This window comes from Glossina fuscipes, unplaced genomic scaffold, assembly GCF_014805625.2.
Source record: "Glossina fuscipes isolate IAEA_lab_2018 unplaced genomic scaffold, Yale_Gfus_2 0, whole genome shotgun sequence".
NCBI classification, from domain to species: Eukaryota; Metazoa; Arthropoda; class Insecta; order Diptera; family Glossinidae; genus Glossina; species Glossina fuscipes.
Window position 1 is genome coordinate 1,807,135 of NW_023998414.1, and position 22,304 is coordinate 1,829,438.

A 22,304-nucleotide genomic window follows, 5' to 3' on the forward strand; every position below is an offset into this window, starting at 1 on the left:
AGGCGATTGTCAAACCGATAGACCAAACTACTGGCTAGAGTTTTAATCTGATCGCGTAAAAATAACCTTTGTTCAGACTTTCGCCAAACCAATTACATAGATTCTCTTACACTTCCATTGTTAGCCTGAAAATTTCACATTAATAATACTGAACTCATTGCAAGGTTTGTAGGAAAACACCTATATATATATATATATATATATATATATATGAAGAGAAAATGTTAAGAAATTCGTTATTCACCAATTGTAGCCAATGCATGGAGTTCCTTAAAAATAATTCCAACTTATTATTATTATTATTATTATCATTATGATTTTTGACTAATGAAATAAATTCTTAGACTAAGAAGAAAAAGTCATTGGGCACTAGTAACATAGACTCTATCGGCTCTTAGTTCCAACTTAAAGATTAACGTTTATTCTAATTGAAGCTAATATGATTGCTTAAATAAATTATTTTCCATGTGAGCTCATTTTTCGAATAGAAATTGATACTCGTTCGTTCGCATATAAAAAAAAAAAAAAAACCTAATAAATAAATGATAATGTTTGCATTGATTGATAACGCGTGTAAATCAGAAATCTACGCACACACCGAAAATTTTCCACTCATTTTAGAACGGAACGCACTTCGATCTTTATGAATAGCCGGCGCAGTAGGGAACGGTTGTCTGTATGTATGTCTTTCAAAAGATCTTAAGATCTCCTTATCTCCAACAATCTAGCATAGCCGAGGAATTCTCAATTTGTCGTCTAAATGAGTGAGCCGCCGTTCACGTTATCAATTTTTGGTGGCTGTGTAAGCCTTTTGTATCCCGAAGAAATATAGGGAATAACGCAATCAAATCAATTTTTTTTTATTCCCTTTGTTATACAATGTAGTTACGTAGGTGACTTTAATATTCGCTTCATATCGTTAGAATTGAAAAATTCTGACCGTTTAAGATCAGTAATTAATGATCCGGAGCGCAATGGATCTGTTAAACTTTCTAAATTGCTCACCATTTAATAAACGTTAATTCGAGAAAAATGAGAAGATTTGGCATAAATTATGAGATGGTTTCACTTTTTGTTTTCTTTTTTGTTTACTACTATAAGCAAATACCAAGCAACCCGTTTATAATATAACCAAATTTCTTAAGTATGAGAGAGATAAAATTATTATTGTTGTTGTTGTTGTTGTTGTTGCCGTTGGGGTCGATTGTCGTTTCTTGCTATTATTATTATTGTTCTTGTTCTTTTTTTTTTTTTTTAAATGGTCGACATTTTTAATTTGTGAAATTTGTCATTAACAGTTTTGTAGCCATCATCGAAAGGTATACTCAGTTAGAAGTTTGGCGTGTTACGTATATGGAAATATGTTTCGGAAATGGATTGAGATCAGTTTTCCTTGGACCCCACTTTGAAGGAAATTCCATCAAAACTAAATCAAAAATTGCCCTTAAAAGGGGTTAAGCAAAAGTAAAATCTCTACACTTATCCTTTATAATGCGAACTGTATTTGATCAATTAAGTCCCTACAGATATACACAATTCTGTCGAATATTTTTAACCCTAATTTTAGTTCTTAAAAGGAATAACTAAAAAAAAAAAAGAGGCGATTTTGAACCGTACATAAGCGAAAACTAAGTAAGTGAAGCCACTTCGCAGTAATTGCAGTAGTTGTACATTGCTATCCTTGTACATCTTTCGTTGATTTGTTTTCCGTTATAATCTTTAAGAGCCCAGTATCTTATTTTATTATTTCTAATATAATTCTTCACCGCCATCAGATCCAAGAAAATAAACGTAAACGTAAACTTTTAGGAAAAGTTCGATTATTTTCTTGACATTTACTGGCGTTTCACAATGGGCCTGGATGCGAATAACTCAGCTATACGAGGCTTAATTCTTCCACTGATTTCCAAAATAGTCGATTGGCTCGGCACGATTGCGAATGCTACCCACCAGGTTACTTCATTGCAAATCATAAGCTGCCTGCTAACGTTACGAAGCTCGAAAAGAGTGTTTAACTCAATATTTCGAAATACCGATGAATGCCGTATCAGATTTTCATTTTAAGAAGAAGTACACTTTTGTTTATTAATAAAAATAAAACTAAATCGAAAGTCAACATAATCGCGCGATTGCACTTTTGCGAAAAGCATCAAATTTCGTTAATTAGCCTTAAGGACTACTATATACTGAAAACAATTCATGATTCGATATTTACGGTTGGAGTCATCAAAGCATATTCAACGCTTTGCTTAAAATAGAATTTAAATTTTTAGTTCGATACTAAGGTAACACATGTGACTTATGCCATACGCCCACTTATTTTTGTTTTTTTTATTTTGTACGACTTTCAATCCTTCGCCTATCAGGGGTGTAAGCGTTGAAAGCGACTTCCGATAATTTATTAGAATCATTTGCAAACGCAACGAGATTAACTTGAATTTGAAATGCCGAAGCGCAACGCAGCTAATGTTATAACATTAGCATTCAAAAATGGTAAACGGAAGGAAAAGCCGCTATTAGCTATAGGTCAAAATAAATCTTTCTTCTTGTTTCTTAAAACTTTGATTATTTGATCATTCAAGCGACGGACAGAGCGACGTGACTAAATTAAATTGAAAGACTAAACAGAATGACTTCTATCCACACTTTATGGGATCCACGGCTAACATTATTATTAGAATGCTACAAATATTGGCGGAGATATATAGCCGAGATGTATATATATATATATATATATATTTTGTTATGAATATTTTCAAAAATATTCTAGTTTTGCTCATAAGAAGGTGTCGTTAGTTCGCTTCAAGCATCCTTTTATTATTGTCATTATTATTATTATTATTATTATTATTTGCTAATTTTTTTATTTCGTATGCAATGCAGAGCGGCGTTAACCGTCAAATAAGGTCAACAACGAGATGCCGCAAACAACTAATGAATACAATATAAATTGTTGTTTTTATTGAATGTATGTATCGTGCGCATGTGTATGTACCGCGATACGTGTGCTGATTTGCTTGCGATTATTTTCGCATTGGATTCCCACACAAATATACAGCATACAGTCGCAAAAATCCATGAATATGATGTAGCATTCGATTAGTCAGTCAGTCAGTCAGTCAGTCAGTCAGTCGGTCGGTCGGTCGGTCGTTCAGTGAGTTAACCCAACTTAACATACAGGCGTCTCTTTCTTTACGCGATACAACCAACCAAATTTTATAAGCTCCGTATTCAAGTCGTGCCTTTTATCATACTTTACTAATACTATATGCGGAACTTTAGATAAGGATTAAACCTTACCGAAGAATGGAAAAGATGTCGTCTCACAAATGTAAAAAATTGTATTATCATAATCGAAGGGCCTACACTTATTTTTGTCATTTACCTAATATAAGCTCGCGCGTGACGTTCTTTAGGATTAATTAACTAGGGGGTAATTACGCCGATCGAATCGATTTTCGGTCCGGCAAATATATTGAATGAAAACAAAATCCAATTGGAATGCATAGAAATCAAGTAAAACAAGCGATCCCTGTACCTATGTATAAAATTTCTTCTTTTTTTTTTTTTTTTCCTTTGCTTTTCTTCTCTTTCTTTTACCTTTTTATTGAAAACCGCCGCAGGACGCTAACAGTTTAACCGGTTCTTATTGGTATTGGTGGCGTCGGAATTTACTGCTTTTATTGTTTATTTCTTTATACATTTTTTTTGTTTTTTTTCGCATGTGATTTTTTGTTTTCTGTGTATTCTGATCATTCAACAAAAACAAAAACAGTAAAAATTTGAACAAAGGTAATAACCGGCAAACAAAAGCTTCACAAATGTTATCGGTTAACACGCGAGAAAAGCGTTAATAACATTGGCAAAAGCCGGCCGGCTGCTTGACTGGCTAGCTGGCTGTTTGGTTGGTTAGTTGGTTGAGTGGCAAAAAAAAAAAAAAAAAAAAAAAACCGATTGTTGTTATTATATATTTATGGGTGAGTGTTGTTGTTGCGCTTGCCGGGTCTATAACTTGATGGGATTGATATAGCTAAACTACTACTTGCTGCTAGTTTAATATTCAATATGTATGCTGTTTATGTTTACTGCTGTTGTTGCTGCTAATCATGTTGCTGCAGTCTTTACTAATTGCGTTGTAGTTCCCGTATTTACTACTAACTGGCATTAATATAATGATTGTTATGCATATTGGTATCATTTTAGTATTTCCATAACGTGATGACTGTAATAACTGGCGACAATGAGTGAGTTATTAACTGTTCGACTAATCAGCTGATTAACTCACTTCACTGAAACTTCTTTCCTCTCCTTCTTTTGTTTAGATTAAATCGAAGCAATAAGTTTAAGAAAAATTGTGTAAGTGTTATATCAAAAATATGCTTAATTATTTAGACAATTAGAGAGAGCCTCCTTGCTAATCATCTATTACGCGCGGCCGACAAAGCCACGGATATCCCGCACAATTAGTATAGATTCAGAAAATCATAAACATATAGCAATGGATCTAAAAAACGAGGAGATGAATTATTACCTCACACAGTTATTGACTTGCCACAATTGTTTCTGAAAGTACCTGCACGGATTAGGGCATGATAATCGACTGGCATACCTAAACCGCACGGATACAGTGCAAGATGTAAATAGTACAGGTTTGAGACGAGAAAAGAAGAGCAAGTTGAGACTAGCTAGGGAATTCATTATGGCAATTTACAAATAATACCTATGAATGGTTCCGCGGACGCGAGTGGTATATGGGATGGGCGGAGTATTCAGGCATCATGGGTGACGAATCCTGCACGCTGCTTGTGCAGATAGGTGTAATCTTTGGAAGATCTCATAGCCAAAAAACTTTGCATGCATACACACACACACACATATATATATATATATATATATATATATAACACGTCGCTCAATAAGTCTCGTCTCTTGTATATATTTGATAACGCTATTGGCAGACCCACATGATTTCTGTATAGTACCGGTCTTCACACGAAATGCGTCAAAATTTCATGCCATTCTGACAATTATGTTACCTATTACATGGCACCATTTTTGCAAGTTGCAAAAACAATGGCTAAAACCAATAGGAGAATTTCTTGTCTTGATTAATCATAGTTTGTTTTTACGAAGGAAAATACTATCGGACCTAAAGAGCGGCTTGCGTTACGAAGCTTCTGCACCGGTGAAGTTATCACCTCGTGTGCTGAGTTTAAACGCGGACGTGCAAACACCAAAGATGCTGTCCGCTCTTGTCACGTGAGTCAGCAATCCTTCCAAAATTGCTTTGGAAGACCGGGCGACGTAAAGTACTCGCGTAAAGTTACTCGCTTTAGCTGATAACTTAGATATATTAGAAGGTAGTCTACTTACTCTTTTTTAGGAACATTTTTCCTTGTGAAAGCTCTCTTCGAAATGGTTAACGCATTCGCTCACTTTTGCCAGGAACGTGTTATTGAGTCATATCGCTTCTTGACGCCGTTTAGACTTTTTTTTTGCGATATATGATGATGGATGATGAAATATGAATTCATCATCGCACCCTAGAATCAAATCGGTAGTCGGCAACCGACGACAGTCGTCCAGGAAAGCGACCAAGAAGGCACCGTCACTTAAAATCTTGTAACTTGTGTAACTTGTAAACTAATGAAGTGTAAAAGGCTCTATACCCAAGAAATTAGCTGAACAAGTACTTGATGTCGATTTGTTGGATGTATCTTTAGAATTGTGCAAAAAAAAACAATTAATTAAAGAGTATTTAGGGAAAAATTACAAAAATTTTTACATTTGACAGCAAAATAATGGATAAATAGATTTTAAATCTTTTATTGAACTTTTTTATTTCTTAAATGGAATTTAAATGAAGAGATTTCGACTTTTATAGTTTTTGACATTAATTTAATCCGAGGGCATCATGTGCGGGGTTTCAAAACCAACTTTTGAGTTTTTCGACACGCAAGCATACCGACCAGAACGATGGACACATTCCAATAGACTTATTTTGACAACAGCAGATAGATGAGCAAAAGGCCAAATCTAAACTAACTTAGACTTTCCTTCATCCCCACCAAGAATACATATGTGCTTTTGTAGAATGTTTGCCGTGAATTTCTGGATATCATTACACTTTGCTATCTCTCAGAAAGAGTGACTGCCTAATTTTCTCACCGTCAAAAAATGTTAGCACAGATTTGATTGATTGATTGATTGATTGATTGATTGATTTGTGTGGTTATATGATTTTGCTGTCACAATTGCAATTCAACAGATAGTAAAATTGGTCGCAGACATAATAAAAGAAATCAAGAAAGTACATAATGTATGTGATTTTTGGCGTATATTTCTAAAAACACCCCTCCCCCCCACCCCCTCTTCAAGAGCATGCGTTTGATTAACTGAATATTCTATGTTTGAGAAATATTAGCATCTCATCAAAAACATATAATGAACTATGAGAAATGCATTAAGGGGGACCAAGCTCCTTCGTTTGAACTTCACCCAGTTAAAGTTATAGGGCATAGCAAAGTATTTGAATATGAATACATTTTTGTTTATTGCGGGAAAATATTGCAAACATTTCGTTGCCTGCATCACGTATAATATTTAAGTTTGCATTTCTTAGGTTAGATTCATAAATCAAATAAATTCATTCACGGCTCCATTTAGATAGAAAAGGTAAATATGCATTTATGAAAATGTTTCCTGCTGTCGCTATCACGTTTTAGGTAGTTAATCGAGCCTAGTCTTAATCGCGTATTCATATAAGTTCTTGAACTTGACGAACGAATTGTATTCTTACGCTTCTGATTACGATCGCCAGCCCCTTTGCTAATACTTAAAAGTTATTTAACTAATTCCGGATTCGATAATCCTTAACGATTGAATATATAGATAATAATTTTATAAGTTAATCGCTTAGCTACATTTCGCGGTCAATGCTCTATCATTCTTTACCCGATATTATTAAATAAATAAATTTCAAGTTTTTTTTACTTTAAAAATATTTGATAGATAAGAGCAAAAAAAAAAAAACTCAGTTCAATTGATAGAAATCAAGTATTCTGATCGCTTTCGTAATGACTTAAGTATTTCGGCTTTTTCCGTAATGACATATCATTTTAATAATTTAGATAATCTAAAATAAATCGTAGAACGTTTCTGGTTTATTCGGAAGAAAATTTTTTTAGAATTTGAATTTTTTTTTTTTTGTTTTTTCACAATTCTTTTAAAATAAAAATTCAAAATTTATTTAATTTTGATAAGGAAAACGCGTCATATTAATTAAACTTTCACGTAGCATATTAAGAAAAGAAAATTTCTGTAAATTTTGCTCGTTTAAAACGCACACATATATATATAAAATTCGATAACGAAATGCTTGTTAAAAGGATCCCCTTCGCAGCATTACTTTCGATGGCTAGCTATGCCACCTACAAAATGCCGCCGGACCAATATCCATATGCTTTTACTGCGTGCGCCGTAGCTTTGGTAAGCGGTTCGTTGGGAGTATTGCGTGGACCGCAGCATCCGCGTGGCCTCGTCAATCAGGTTTTGACAAGTTTAATGGATTTTGCCCCCCTACCGTTAATGAATATTCAAATATATTTGGAAGCTAAACCGCTTTACGCATTCGCACATGCGTTCTCGTTAATACCTCTAGGAATCGATATCCTAGTGAAGCTATTTGGCGATGAATGCGATGACAAGGCAGCAGAAGCCTTGAAGCTCGCCAACAATCTAATAAATGTGGCTTCGCTGACTGTAATATCAGTAATTGATGACAACTATATGTACTTTTTCGTCATGCTATCATATCTGATGGCCCAAGCGAGTCTACTTTACGGCCATTGCGAGAACTGCATCTGGACTGAAAGGATGCATCTGCTATTTTTCACTCTCTTCTTCTTTGTCTCTTCAAAAGCTGTAACCGATAAAAATGTCGTCGTAAAGTAATGTTTTTTTTTTTTTTTCATTCTTTCTTTATCCTTTTGTATCCTCCTATTTTTTACATGTACATAAACATATATATTTTGTATTTGTTTGCATACTTATTCTTCCTATAATCATATTTTAGAGGACTAATAAAAGGAAATAACATTTTTACTAATGAACATTTTATTTACTTGGTCGTCTTTCACGGCGATCTCTTGCCAAAAAAAAAACATGGTGTTGTGAGGTGCCGGTGTGACTTTTCATTTGTCTACTTTTTATAAATTTGCTTTACCGTGATCTAATAAGGGGCATAGACTAGTATATGTACTATACGTCCTTAGAGATTACTTGAGAAAGAGCTGGAAATTCTAAAGAGAAATTTCTTGCGAATAACTTTTTTCCTCTTATTCTGAAAATTACAACAATATTACGCGTTAAGCTAAAAAAAAAAAGAAGGAACTTTCAAAGTCTAGACGAACAGAACATTTGTGATGTGTGTTGTGTGAAATTCCTGGCGAACCTCCAGTACATCTTATTCGCGTACCCGGTCTTCTGACTAAAGGATGTCATACTGCCCGATCAAAATTATGAACTGTCAGCCATAAAATATTCGCATCGAAATTCCATGAATAGAATGATATTCCCTTTTATGCAATAATTAAATTAAAATGAAAGCTTTTTCGTTTATTAAAAAATAAAAAAAAAATTAAGACAAATTTGTAAAACTAACTTAAATTTTATATAATATCACGTGCGGTAACTACGGAAATCAATTTAAATTTTATTTGTGCAATAAAAAAAATGTATATAAAACTCCTTTTCATCCGTTCGACGTTATTGCCTTTTATGGCTAACAATGCTGCCCATTGAGTATCGTCGTTCGAAAGCTTTTACTTCATGCGCTATTGCTTTGAAAAGTGCGTCCAAAGTGTTTGTGGACTTGAATTTTGACAACCGTACTCGATGCCATTCTCCATTACACCTCTTGAACGCCCATTGCGCATATGTAATTTTCAAGAATATATATGTATATATATATGTATATATATATGATTAGGACGAGAGATAGCGTAGCAAAAATTTGTCTTCTGTAAGCGTAATATCGATAATTCATTAAATCTACATACGTGTCATGCTAACTATGCTAACATATGCAATGACCCAAGCATGACCCAATAGCATGGCATAAATAATTTTGCGTAAAGTGAAAGGAGCTGTTTTCGACTTTCTAGATATGCACTGCTTTCTACTGCCTTCAGAAACCGTAAAAGTTCTAAGAGATCTAATCGTAGAGTAATGTTTTTAACTATCACATCATTTTACATGCGTAAGATACACACACATATCAAACATGAAGACTTATTTTCGCCTAAGGAAACACTTAGTAATCAAAATTGCTTGAAATGACACGTCTTTGATAATTCGATAATTTTTCTTTGATGGAAATTCAAAGAACCAAATAAAATATTTTCAAAAAAGTTTTTCAAAATTGAAATTTTACCTTTTTAACCGAGATAATCGCGGGTATTAAGAAATGGTGGATGCTGTTTTCAGTGGAATATTATTGGGCACTACTGGCCACGCCTTAGTCTCGGTAACACCGTTTCAACATCCTTATGCATTTTGCGCTTGTGCCGTTGGATTTTGTCATGCCCTCGCCGGTCTAGTCGAGAGCATAGCATGCGAGGACAGATGCACGACATGTTTCAAACGTTTAACCTGCAGCTGCATTGAAATAATGACTTTACCAATGCTCAATATAGAATTTTATTTAAAATCGGACCAAAGTAGCCCTTTAGCTTTGGGACATGGTTTATTCGTGGTACCATTGGCCTTCGATTTATTAACAAAAGTATCACCAAATGCCGAAACGGAGGATATTTCTACGCGCACCCTGAAAGATCTCACCATTTTGGGTAATATTGTGTCGTTGTTATTTTTAGCAGCTAACGAGAACAATGCTGTATACGGTATGATGGTTTTAGCCGCCTTCATTGCCAAATATGGTGCCATGTTCATGGAGAATATTATAGCTGGCACAGGCGAATGCACCGGTCTATTAGGCTACTCGCTACTATTCGGTTTAGTACCGATGGCTTTAAAAACCGGATACCACATCTTAATATCGTAACGAGAAACGAATAAAAAAATTTTTTTTGAAGTCTTACTCTCTTTTAACTTCTTTCATATAAATTTCCAATATACATATCAATAAATCAATCCATCATTAGTGCTTAGATTAAAGAAATTTGATATATTGCTTTCTCTTAATGGTACGCAGTTACTGGGACAATCACTAACATCACTAACTAATTAATTCGTCGCCACTCAATATAATAAAAATGGGGGTCTGATGAACAAAACTCGAATAAAGTACAAAATTGATGAATCATATCTAAATTGCAGCATCCAGTTTTGAATGGTTTCCTCATTAATGAAAATGACGGAAAATCGGAATGGTTTCTGTCGACGTTCACTTTGAATATCTTCTTCTTATTTTCTAAAAGTCTACGGAACAACTATTCTTCTTAGAATAGCCAGAGAAATAATTTTACCAAACAAAACCAAGACAATTGAATTTTTCGGATTTCAAATGGATCCATTATTTACTAGCACCAATCTTTCAGAGTTATTACGTAACCTACATCACTTATTGTACAAGGGTATATTAAATTTGCGCGAAATTATGCAATACCTAGAACGAGAGTTGCGTTAGACCGAAATTTTATTATACTGATGTAAACTTGTCTGTCCGTCTCTGCGTATCTTGTTTTTTTGCTTTCTATTGTTGAGATATATTGATGATGGTGAACAATCGCTCTTCTACTCTTGACGATATGATTTTTTTTTTTTTTTTTTTTTTTTTTTTTTTTTGTTTGCTAAAGATACATCAATAAATTGATCAAGTAATTTGATTCTAGTTCTCTATATCTACATTTCTGATTTAATGGAGTATGCCTACTCAAATTAATCTTTATGTCTTAAAATCATTCAATGGAATGCTGATATATATACATATATATATATATATAGGTCTAATATTGTCGATAATTGAATTGAGGGCTATTGGGATGAACAATATGTGTAACGGATCTTTAAGTTATCTATTAAATGTAGAATCGCGCCACTCGATGAAAAGTATGACAAAGCTTATAACTAAAACTGTTTGGATATAGAAAAAGAAAAAGAAAAAGAAAAGAGATCTTACATAGATAATTAACGCCATGCAGCATGGACGGTGTATGATAATTAAGCGATGAATGCAAAGTTTATGGGTTTTCCTTAACAGATTACGTTTATAGATTAATAATCTTCTAAATGAAGGCAAAAGTCCAATAATTGTTGGTGGCACTAACTACTATATTGAAGCGTTGCTTTGGGATATTTTGATTAGCAATCCTACGGATGGAGGGCCTCATATGAAAATCAATAGTGACAGCAGCGAAGAGAATGCCGCGATGAGCGACAATAACGCTAATACTACAACGTCTGAGAATTCCGAAAATGTATGTATTTCTCTTTACGCTGAAGATTGTTTTCCATTCCTTTTTTGTTTTTTTCCTCCTTACCTGAATAAATATTTTTGTTATGATATGTTTTTGTGGTGTAAGCAACAGTTACCTTAACTCTTTTTCTTTTTTGCTGTTTTCTTTTATGCTATTTAGTGGTTATTTATAACTGAAAGTGAAATGCTGACAATGTCGTCGGAATTGTTGTACAACCATTTAAAGAAAATCGATCCCGTAACTGCCCAGCGCATACATCCGAACAATAAAAGGAAAATAATGAGGTAAGTTCATGAAAATAACAATATTAAAAATAAATAATTGTTGGTTGTTTTTTTGTTTTTTTTTTTTTTGTTTATTATATATATGTATGTATATATGAATATGAATGTATGTAGGTATGTATATATGTATTAGTATAATATTTATAGAATTGTTGGGTGTTCTTTGACTCCTCTTGTGTACTTTGTTTTCAATTTTAATTTTGAGAACATTTTTAAATTACTTTAAATTGATTAAAAAATTTCACAAATCCCAAGAATTAATAAAGTTTCTGCTTTTGACTTCTAATAAAAGAAAATCAATTTAATCTGAAACGAGAAAGAAACTCTTTTATCCGCTTTTTTTTTTTTTTTTTTTTTTTTTTTTTTTTTTTTGCTTCGAAACGCACTTGGAATACCGCTTACCCTAAGCGAATACAAAGCAAAAGATATAGTTTGATGTTTGCTTGTAGATGTGCCGGTTGACCGATTGCAATTATATCTTCACCGAAAATTTGAATGGACTTGACTTGAATAACTTATCCATATAGTTAGTGAATCAATTTTCTTTCTTATCTATGTTAAATGTTTTTCTAAAAAAAATATTAGCAAGCATAGGCTAGAATAGTCTAAGAATTTATTTCATTAGTGTAAAAAACTATAATAGTAATAATAATAATAATAATAATAATAATAATGAGATATTCAATGGAAGAGAATGGATGGATAAACTTGATAAAATGAATGCCGTTAATTGATTTGATTGACCAAGAATTAACATTCATTGAATGTTACAAATGAATTAACAATAACAGTATGCCTCCATCCTGCGGTTATGACTGTAAAATTCACAATGGAATCTGGTTTATTTTGGGCAAGAAATAGAAAATAAAATAATATAATAACAAGAAAGGCAAAATAAAGAAAATAAAAATAATAAGCAAAAAAAGCGAGGGGAAGCTTAAAGTTTTGCTTGCTTGCTTGCTTGCTTGCGGAGATTTTAACGATTCTCAGAAAAGTCTAATAAAGATTCTTGAAAAAACTTCCGTAACATTCCTCACTTATCTGCCTGTCGCTTTATGGATACACATGTCCCTATATATATATATATATATATATATGCATGCGTGTTTGCGTTCTCTCATATTGTTGAATATTTACAGGGAATAAATATTTTTTTAGGGCTATTCTAAGAAATTAATTTAACGCTTTCAAGATCTTCTCTTGATGATAGCAGTAGCTTACGAATATCCAATAGAGCTTCAAAAATTTATGCACACATACGTATTTATTTCTTTATAGAAATTCTAAAGCTTCCAAATAGAGCAGCAACAAAGACATGAAAAAACAAAATGTTGTCCAAAATTACACCATTTACTTGGATAGCGCATGTATTAAAGTGTATTGCGGTTGCTGTTCAAGCCTTGAACTCGTTTCATATCCAAATTAGAGGAAGAAGAAAATAAAAAAACGAAATAAACGATAACGGACTCATCAAAGTGTTAACCTTGAGAGGCCGACAAACTAATAAATCAAATAATATATAAATTCCCCCTCCCCTCCCTCCCTCACCCCCCTTTCCCGGCAAAAAAATGAAAACAAAAACATAAACAGTAACAAAAACAATGCTTCATTTGTGTGCATCGGTCTCTCTCTCTGCATAGGTACATATGTAGCATTTACGCGCCACTAAATATATCAATGAATTATTAACTACACCAGCACAATATCTCAAATTTCGGTGCACATAACTACGCGTGTATTAAAATAAAGCAAAATAAAGTTCAAATATACGCCGAATTTCTTAATCCCTATCTCAGGCTAAATTTGACACTTAAATAAAGGCAACAGAAAGCATCGCGTCCCTTTCTCATTGGAAAAATGACTACAACGATTTGCAACGATCTGCTATAGCTTGCTTTTCGATTTTCAAGATAGGTTTTTTTCTACTCATTTCATATCTCTTATTTTGCATCTTGAAGAAAGAATTTAATATATCCCCCGGTTAATGATTATAAAAATATTTGAAGAAAATAATCCCATAAGAAACTAACTTCGGTCAAAATCGAATCTTTTATACCCATAACTGACTGTTATTCTAAAAAAGATAAAAGAAATACAAAGAACAACATTTTTATGTTCGATATTAAGGGAGGGGAGTGATGAGACGCAGCTAATTTTTTTCGATTTTCAAAATAAAAGCTTTTGTCGTATAGGTAGGTTGTGGACGTTGTAGGACGTCGCGTCCTAAGTCACTTCCAAAATCTTTTGCAAATTTTCATTAACGTGAGAGTGTTTACCACAAATACTACAAAGCTGCGCAAACAGACAGATGGACAGACAAATTGGCGGACATGTTTAGATGCAGTCGAAATTTGGCCAAACTGGCCAAGAATTTATATAACTTTATAGGGGGATTTAGAATCTTTTGCTTCTACGCGTTAGAAAAGTATTGAAAGAACAAATAAATTTTGATACACTGCAAGATTGAGTACACGTGGTCAAATTTTTCCATTTTTGTACACAAATACTACAGCATCGCCCATAGAATATGCGTTCAAATTTTTTTAATACGCAAAAAATTAATTTTTCAATCCTTTTGAAAAACAAAGTTATTTTCAGTTTACATGGTGCTGCGTGTTCTGCGTGTCTTTGGACCAATTTGCTCCAATTTCAATACTAACCAATTGCGCGCAAGAAACTCGATAGGTTTTTGACGGACGGAAGAGTGTTTGCGACAGGTATTATACGGACGGACAGACGGACATGCTTAAATCGATTTAGAATTTGATGCTGATCAAGAGTCTATGCACTTTGTGAGGTCTACGGTGCGTACTTCTGGGCGTCGCAAACGTTTTGACAAAATGAATATAGCCCCTAATCCTTCGGTGATGGATATGAAAAGATATTTAATACGTAAACGGTAGCTAAGTAGGATTCATGTTCTTCTTCAATATTAAAACGAAAGGTCAGTGATGTTGTTAATATTGTGCTAAAATTGCTCGCATATACACTACACATACAACAAGAACATTTTGTATTTAACTTTTTTGATTACGTTCCAAGCATTCGCTTGATTTTATATCTATTTGCTCTCATTCCCAAGAATTTTTAATGAAATACACGTTTTCAAAGTAAAGAACTTTACCAAATTACATTTGTTAAATACAAAAACAAATTAAAGCAAAAACAATATATATATATATGTATATATAGATCACTTTTGCCATTTATGTAAAGTATAGTACATGCGTAATAATTTTTATTGTTTGTCGAGTGTAGTTAACTAAGTAAACTATTCAAAGGAAAAAAAGCATTATATGGGAAGTGATGTTGAATGAAAAATGCTCCGGTCCAATCTATCTGCGTTAGATGGGCAGAAAGACAAGCTTAGGTCGGTCTATCTTAAGTTTTTCTGAGTTTTGCTTACGTCCCCGACCCACTTAATATACCCTGTACAGCAAGTGGTGTAGAGAGAGGTATTCGATGCAAAAATGCTTTTCATTGACGTATTGACGCGAACACATTTAAGTAAAAAATTTTTCGCTTCTTAAGATGATACCCAACAACAAAGGTTTAGCGTAAGTGCTCTAAAACTATTGTATGTGGCTTTTACAGGAATGTTGGCGTTATTGGCCGTTGCTTGTGTGCCTTGATTCCAAAGCACTTCACCACCTATCGTCACTTTTCGCCTCATAGGTCTCAATGATTCACAATTTCATCTCTGATCGGATTTATTGATTTCCGTTGCTCGCATAGGCGAGGGAGGTCACGAGCTGCTGTTATCTTTATTTCCCAGTTTTTTTTTTTTTTTTTTTTTTTTTTTTTTCATTATTCGATCTTGCTACCCTATGCACCCCTTATAAGCATATAAGAACGCTTCTTATGTGTTATGCTACCTGCTGTCAATCACACACACGTAAGTTTTCTGTTTTCACAGCAATAAATTGTCTATTAATCGTGATGTTAGCGAATAGAAGAAAAAAAAGGAAAAAACAGAAAAAAAAGGAAAAAATGAAATTTCATGTTATTATCGCATTGTGTGATAATAAGTCATAAATCTCGAAATGTGCACTTTCATAATTCAACGAGTTCAACATACATCTTTTCTTCTTTTTTTTTTTGCTAAAATGTTATAAATTAATCGCGGACTGTTTTTTTTTTTTTTTTTTTTTTTTGGTAAAATATACGTATTGTTAAAGATTTGAGGGCGTAAGAAATTAACTTTACTGTATACGATTAGAGATCGTGTTTAGCTCGGAATTGTAAAGTTTACTTACTTTTCTGCCTCTTATTATTAAAAATTTCGAAATTGTTACTCCGTCTAAAATCATCGCTATCGCTGTTCATTTGTCGATATAAACGATAGCTTTTTTGTTATTTTTGAAAACTATATAAATTTTCATTCTTAATTAACGAGTTAAAGTTAAAGTTAATTAGCGACGAAATACTCTCAATTGTGAAATCATATTACAACAAACGGATAACTTATTAAAAATGCTCTTTCACAAATTAATTCAAGCGTAGAATGAATATTTTATTATATATATATATATATATATAGATGTTGAACGCAAAGATCACTAAACGATGAGCTAGATCATGTTATGTCAACGTACCTCGTACACGGCGAAAAGTACGTGGTTAAGTTTATGCTTGAGTAGAGTAAAAGAATGATTTATAACTAAAACTATATGTTATAAGTATACGTTATATTTACCTCACATACACATAGGATATATTAAATGCGCAAAATGTTTGTAGCGCGTGGGTCCGTGCAATCAGAATTGTCATCAATCAGATGTAGCTCCGTCAGCGTCAATCAGCATAAATAACGAATCGTATTCAGGCTTAGCAATTTCTTTAACTATTTAATAATCCAAACTTACTATTTTAATTATAATTATAATCTGAAAACTTTATTTAAGAAATCTTAAAATTGTTATCTTATCACGCTCTCTTATCAGATAGGGTACAAAAATCCACTAAATTAGCTTTAGAATCGAAAACTTAACGAATTTTTCTTTTCCATTAAAACTGTCGAAGTATTTCCGCGTCTTACTACAAATTCGTGGCCGTAATAGGTTCGAAGCAAAAACCATTAACGCCTACAATTATGAACAAAAAATAATGCGGAATATTTAGGCGTGGTTGTCAGATATATGACTTGTTCGTTATTTAAATCGATATTTGCTTCATTTTCCGGTAAGTAATCATATCCAACATAGTGATGTATATTAAAAGATTCAGCCCAAATCGCATATAATTTATTAATTTTTTTTAATTATTATTTATGTTTATATTTAGAATGTCATTTTAATAAACATTTAAACTTGAATTTTTTTATGAATAAATCATTTAATTTATTTAATATGTAGAAGTACATCCCGCCTGTTTCTTACACGAATGAAAAATGAAATTATTATTGCTTATAATTCAGGCAGCGATCGTTTGAATAGAAATAAAAATTTAAAAATTTAATTTAATATATATATATATGTATGTATATAAATTTTTTTTTTTTTTTTTTCGTATATCCCTGAGACCAATACACGCACACACATATAAATACACACACACACATTTATATATATGCACACACATCCGAATGGACAGCCTAAGCCCATGCAGACAGTGTTTACCCTAATTTATTCTTTTTCAACGTTCAAACACATTCGTTTGGCGACGGCTAGCGTGTCAAAACTTACTGCACCACTGATTATCTTCGTCTTATACGAGATAATAATATAAAGTAAAAGAAAGCACAAAAATTATATACACATGTATGAATAGATGTATAGATATATATATATATATATATATATATATATATATATATATATATATATATATACTTATATATATGTATATATTGCCAACAATTCTGATGTCTCTTCATTATAAACGGATATCGTTATGTTGCCAAATCGAACTAAATCATGTTACAATACTTATACCAGCCATTACCTTGTTCAGGTGAATGTGCTTTTAGTTATATACGACAAGACAGAGAGACAGAGAAGGAGAAAAAGTGAGACAGAATATCACTGGACATTACCACTTAATCTACTAGCGGTGGAAAGTTGATGCCAATGCGTCTGCTTTTTCTACGGCATACTCCGCGATAAAGCTATTAGGAGATAAAATTCGTACATTTAAATCCATTCGACGTCAAGGAATATGGAATTAAATGGTGATAAGTAATAATTCTATCGCGTGGTACCGCAATTCTTTGTCTGAAAATCGTAGGACCACTAGCGAATTGATTGCGCGACCTCATCACGCTCGTAAAGGAAAAAAACAGATAAATAGACAAACACAACCGAAGCGTTTCAACTAACACAGTCTTAAAGGCTTAAAGAGACCTAATGGTGCTTCTTTTTTACAATAATTCGATTTTTCAAAAATCTTTTTTCTTGACCAGGAAATGCCCCCCATTTGTACAACAGCCTAGTGGCACTCACTATAGCTACGACTAAGGTAAACTTCACGGGATTTGAGATTTGAACCTGCGAACATTGGAGTTGGTAGTCGCGATTCGTACTTACTCGACAAGTTACCTGCCTAGCATGCTACGTTATCTCTTATAAAAACCACGTTTGCACAAATCTTCGACTTTATCCCAAAAAATACTAACCGAACTGATCATATGGAATGTCAGTTACCTTGCATTCTGAGATTCTACCCCGAATCGAGTTTCTTTTAAGACTTGTTAGATCAATTACGGAAAACCTTCAGGTAGCGTTAGCGTAGATGAACTAATCGACGACTATAAGTGCAGTTATGATTAAATAGTTTTCGAGTTTTAAGCTAATTAAAAATATATTTGCTTTATATGGCCTATAAATCGTTTAAGTAGGGAGAAAGGAGAGCAAAAAATTTCTAAAATTTACATAACCTAACTAAAGTTAAGAGGAAGAATTGTCCATTCCAAACCATAATATGGAAATGATTATCTATTCCAGACAATGCACGGAGTACAATCTAGTTCATAGGAAGGAATCTTTAATTACGCATGACACGTAACATATCTATGAAAATTAAAATCTCGTAAATGTAAATGTGAATGTGTTTGTTGTTTGAAAATGATGAAAAATATTTTTATTTAAGGTAATGGCTATAACTAGCTATACATTTTTTGGTACCAAAAAAAAAATCTGTTACATCTTTTGCAGCAAAACAGATATCGAGCTGGCTGGCTTTAGCATGACATAAGCAATGAATTTTAGATTGAAAGGCGCTTTGGTACGTATATTTCTAAGCTAGCTAGCTAAGCACATCCATTCTTCCACTGAGATTTTTATATGACCTAAGTAAATATGTTGATCAAAACATGGATCCAGGTTGTGTATGAATTACAATTTCGCTGGATAAATCACTCTTAGATGAGACTAAACGTTACATAAGTCAAATATGGAGAGAATTCTTTTATCAAATTTAATGCCGTTTATCTTACCGTTATTGAGATTCGTAGTCAATTATAGAATAAATTTCATCTCGTTTACGAGTAGTTCGCAAACCCATAGACGTTTCGACATCTTCTCTACATTCGTTATCTTTTACAAAAACCAGAAGTGATGCTATTTTTGAAAACTGCAGCGGCATAGACAAGCAGGGGGCTTTTTATATAAGTTCGTTAAACATATATATATATATATATATATATATATATATAATTACTTGCAGCATCATTATTAGTGTGCGAGTGCTTCGGTTTCACCGGCCTGTCAAAGATCACTTTTTCACAATTAATCTTTTGAAATTTTCCACTTTTTGAATTGAAATTATGCGACTTACTCGATATGGAGTTCGTATCATAGTTTCCCAAGTTTGTTAATTGTGCTCTTGAATTTGAATAAGAAATATTTGCGAAATGGAACTAAATTTTTTCTTTGCCGAGATGAAACGCGCCGCTGTGCTCCGACCATTCATTCACTTACTTGATTTTCATTACCTTTAAGATGAAATCGCAATCTAACTCAACTATGACTGATTAAGACAATGTTATAATTAAATTTTTATTGAATCAAGTAATATCTTAAAACTAATACAATGGGTTCAAGTTATGTTGTTGATAACGTAAAATAGGACCAAGTCGGAGATAATTTTTTATTTGTTTCAACACAAAGACAAAAAAACAAATTGTAGGAAAGAGAGGAGAAATATATATGTTTATATAATTATGCGGCTTAGTATAACTTACGGTATTCCCAATTTAATTCCTGTAACTCATAGCTGAACTTAACTCATTTATTTGGATCGAAATATGGGTTTCACCACTTTACGGGATATTCACATATGGTATTTACTACTTCATGTCGAGTGTTACCAGCATGCAAAGTTATTATTATTGATGACAGTGGATTGTTTTTGTATACGTATAACGGGACATAAGTCTTATCGCCCACGCACGACAGCAACCAAGAGCGTGAACTTCCGGAGAATGGGAAACAAGAAAGATCAATGTCGCATAGCGACTTGTTTCACATCCTACAATCGACCGGTCGTTGCCGCACAGATGGAATCTTATATCCTATTACTAATACCTTACGCTATTCAATCATATAATAATACTTAACCTAATCCTATCGTATATAAAACACAAAGATACACAAAGATAAACTAACGAATTTATAATTTTAGAACATAAACACTAAGTAGCTCATGTCTTATCTCGCTAACAATATTATTCTGTTTTCCGAAGTCGCCTGGAAAGAGCTGCTAAATAGCTTTCTACATTTCTTGTCCTCATACTTTCATGATTTTCTTTCTTTTCATTTATATAAGAAATATTTCGCTTAGAGCGTAATCTCAGTTTAAGTGAATGCAAAAATGTTGCATTTTTCGTGAAAAATCCTTCCTACTACGGTTACAATATTTAATATATGAGTTTTACTTAGAAAGCATATAAGGCTTTCTTCGAGCGAATTTATTATTTATATAACGAGCCCCTGCTTCAACCGATTCGTACATCACATAGTCAATGCACAATTTTGTTGCTTGTTCCAGTCGTTGCTCAAACTTCGCTTCGATCATGATTGCTGCAGGCATACATATATATTGTTACCTCTGGGTCTTTTAATATTTTCTCAATTATCTCCTCACCATATCCGAGCATTATTTAAATATCGTTTCGCATACGAAATTATAAAATTAAAAATTTACTTATAATCTTAGTTTTCTATCAAATCATTGAAACATTTGTTTCATGTTGTTCATGTTGTTCTACTTGTTTTTATTATGAATTATATGAAAACCTTTTAAAAGCACTTTACGCGAAACAGTTTTGTTTTAAGTAAAAATGTATTGCATTTAAACCGCTTAATTATTTATAAATCCCCACGTGACTAGAGCAAAACATGAACGGATTTCACATCTCGTTTTATACGCATGCGAGATATATCTCATATCGTACGAAGTTCAATTGTGTCTTACTATGTTTTCATCGCGAATGAACAAAACATCTGTTGCTGCTCACCTATTAATATATCATTAAATTTTATTATTAATTATTAGAAACTCATCGCTTTGTGTACTTTTTGTGTACATTTTCCTATCTTTCAAAAATCTTTCTATCAATTTCATGGTTCTATGGTCCTTCTATGATCCTATCCGCAAACGAACTCATTTTTGGAATTTCGTCATAAGAATAGCGGAGGCTTGAGTAGATGTTAATCAGAAGGCGGAATACTTGATCACTTGATCACTTTCTGATATGGTGCGCTATATATGCGCATTATAATGTGGACGTCATTGATAATGAGCATTAATGGCTTGCCTGGACCGAATCAAAATGGTTTACACTTCGGATATCGTATCGCGCCCATTGCTCAGCACCATGGATGACAGATATTACGAAATTGGCATAGCAGAACATGATTTTCTTATTTATTTATTTTTAATTTTACATTATCCATCGTATGTTTGTACGTAGAAACAACATCCGTTTGCGGATCGAAATGATTTACTTAATATGATGTGAACTCAATTTGAATGGTATTTGTATTTGATTTTAAAGTTTAATTTTAATCGAATTTTAAATTGATAACTATGATCATGATTTGATCGAAATTTAAAAATTGATCTTGATGATCTTTAAATTTTACCTTTCCTCATACAAAGACGCTTGTAACACAGAAGGTTAAAAAAAATGTGGCATTTCAACCAAATTGTTTACACCAATTTAGTATACCAGGATACTTTCACACTGTACTGCATGTTTTGAAAATCGCAAACTTTTTTTTTGTTCATGTAACAACTTTCAATCGGATTCGTGCTAGGGGGGAAAAAAAGGCCATCTTGTCAAAATATTGCAAAAATTTCAAACTGAACATTGACCTCAAGAATAGATGAGAAAACATAATACACAGAGTGTCGAATAGACGACGGACAAGAAGAAAAGCAAATAAACTGACCGAAAGATCATGTTAAATCGATTCCGAATTTGCTGGTAGATCGATTGTTATAATAAAAGTTGAGTCTATCTCGCGGTCCAATGAAAAGAAAACCACGATATATTCCGTAGACGTGTCAGAAGCGATTAATAAACAAAAACACATATAAATTATAAGCAAAATGAGTGATTTGGATATATATATATATATAT

The 22,304-nt window shown here is 32.9% G+C and overlaps 1 protein-coding gene across 1 annotated transcript in view; it reads left to right on the top strand.

The window, feature by feature from the left end:
- Nucleotides 1–22,304, top strand: part of LOC119632450 (tRNA dimethylallyltransferase) — a 108,877-nt gene that overhangs the window by 12,589 nt on the left and 73,984 nt on the right. Inside the window, exons 3-4 of the mRNA XM_038025366.1 lie at nt 11,235–11,438; nt 11,598–11,722. Of these exons, the coding sequence (XP_037881294.1) occupies nt 11,235–11,438; nt 11,598–11,722 (329 nt within the window). The remainder of the gene's footprint in view (nt 1–11,234; nt 11,439–11,597; nt 11,723–22,304) is intronic.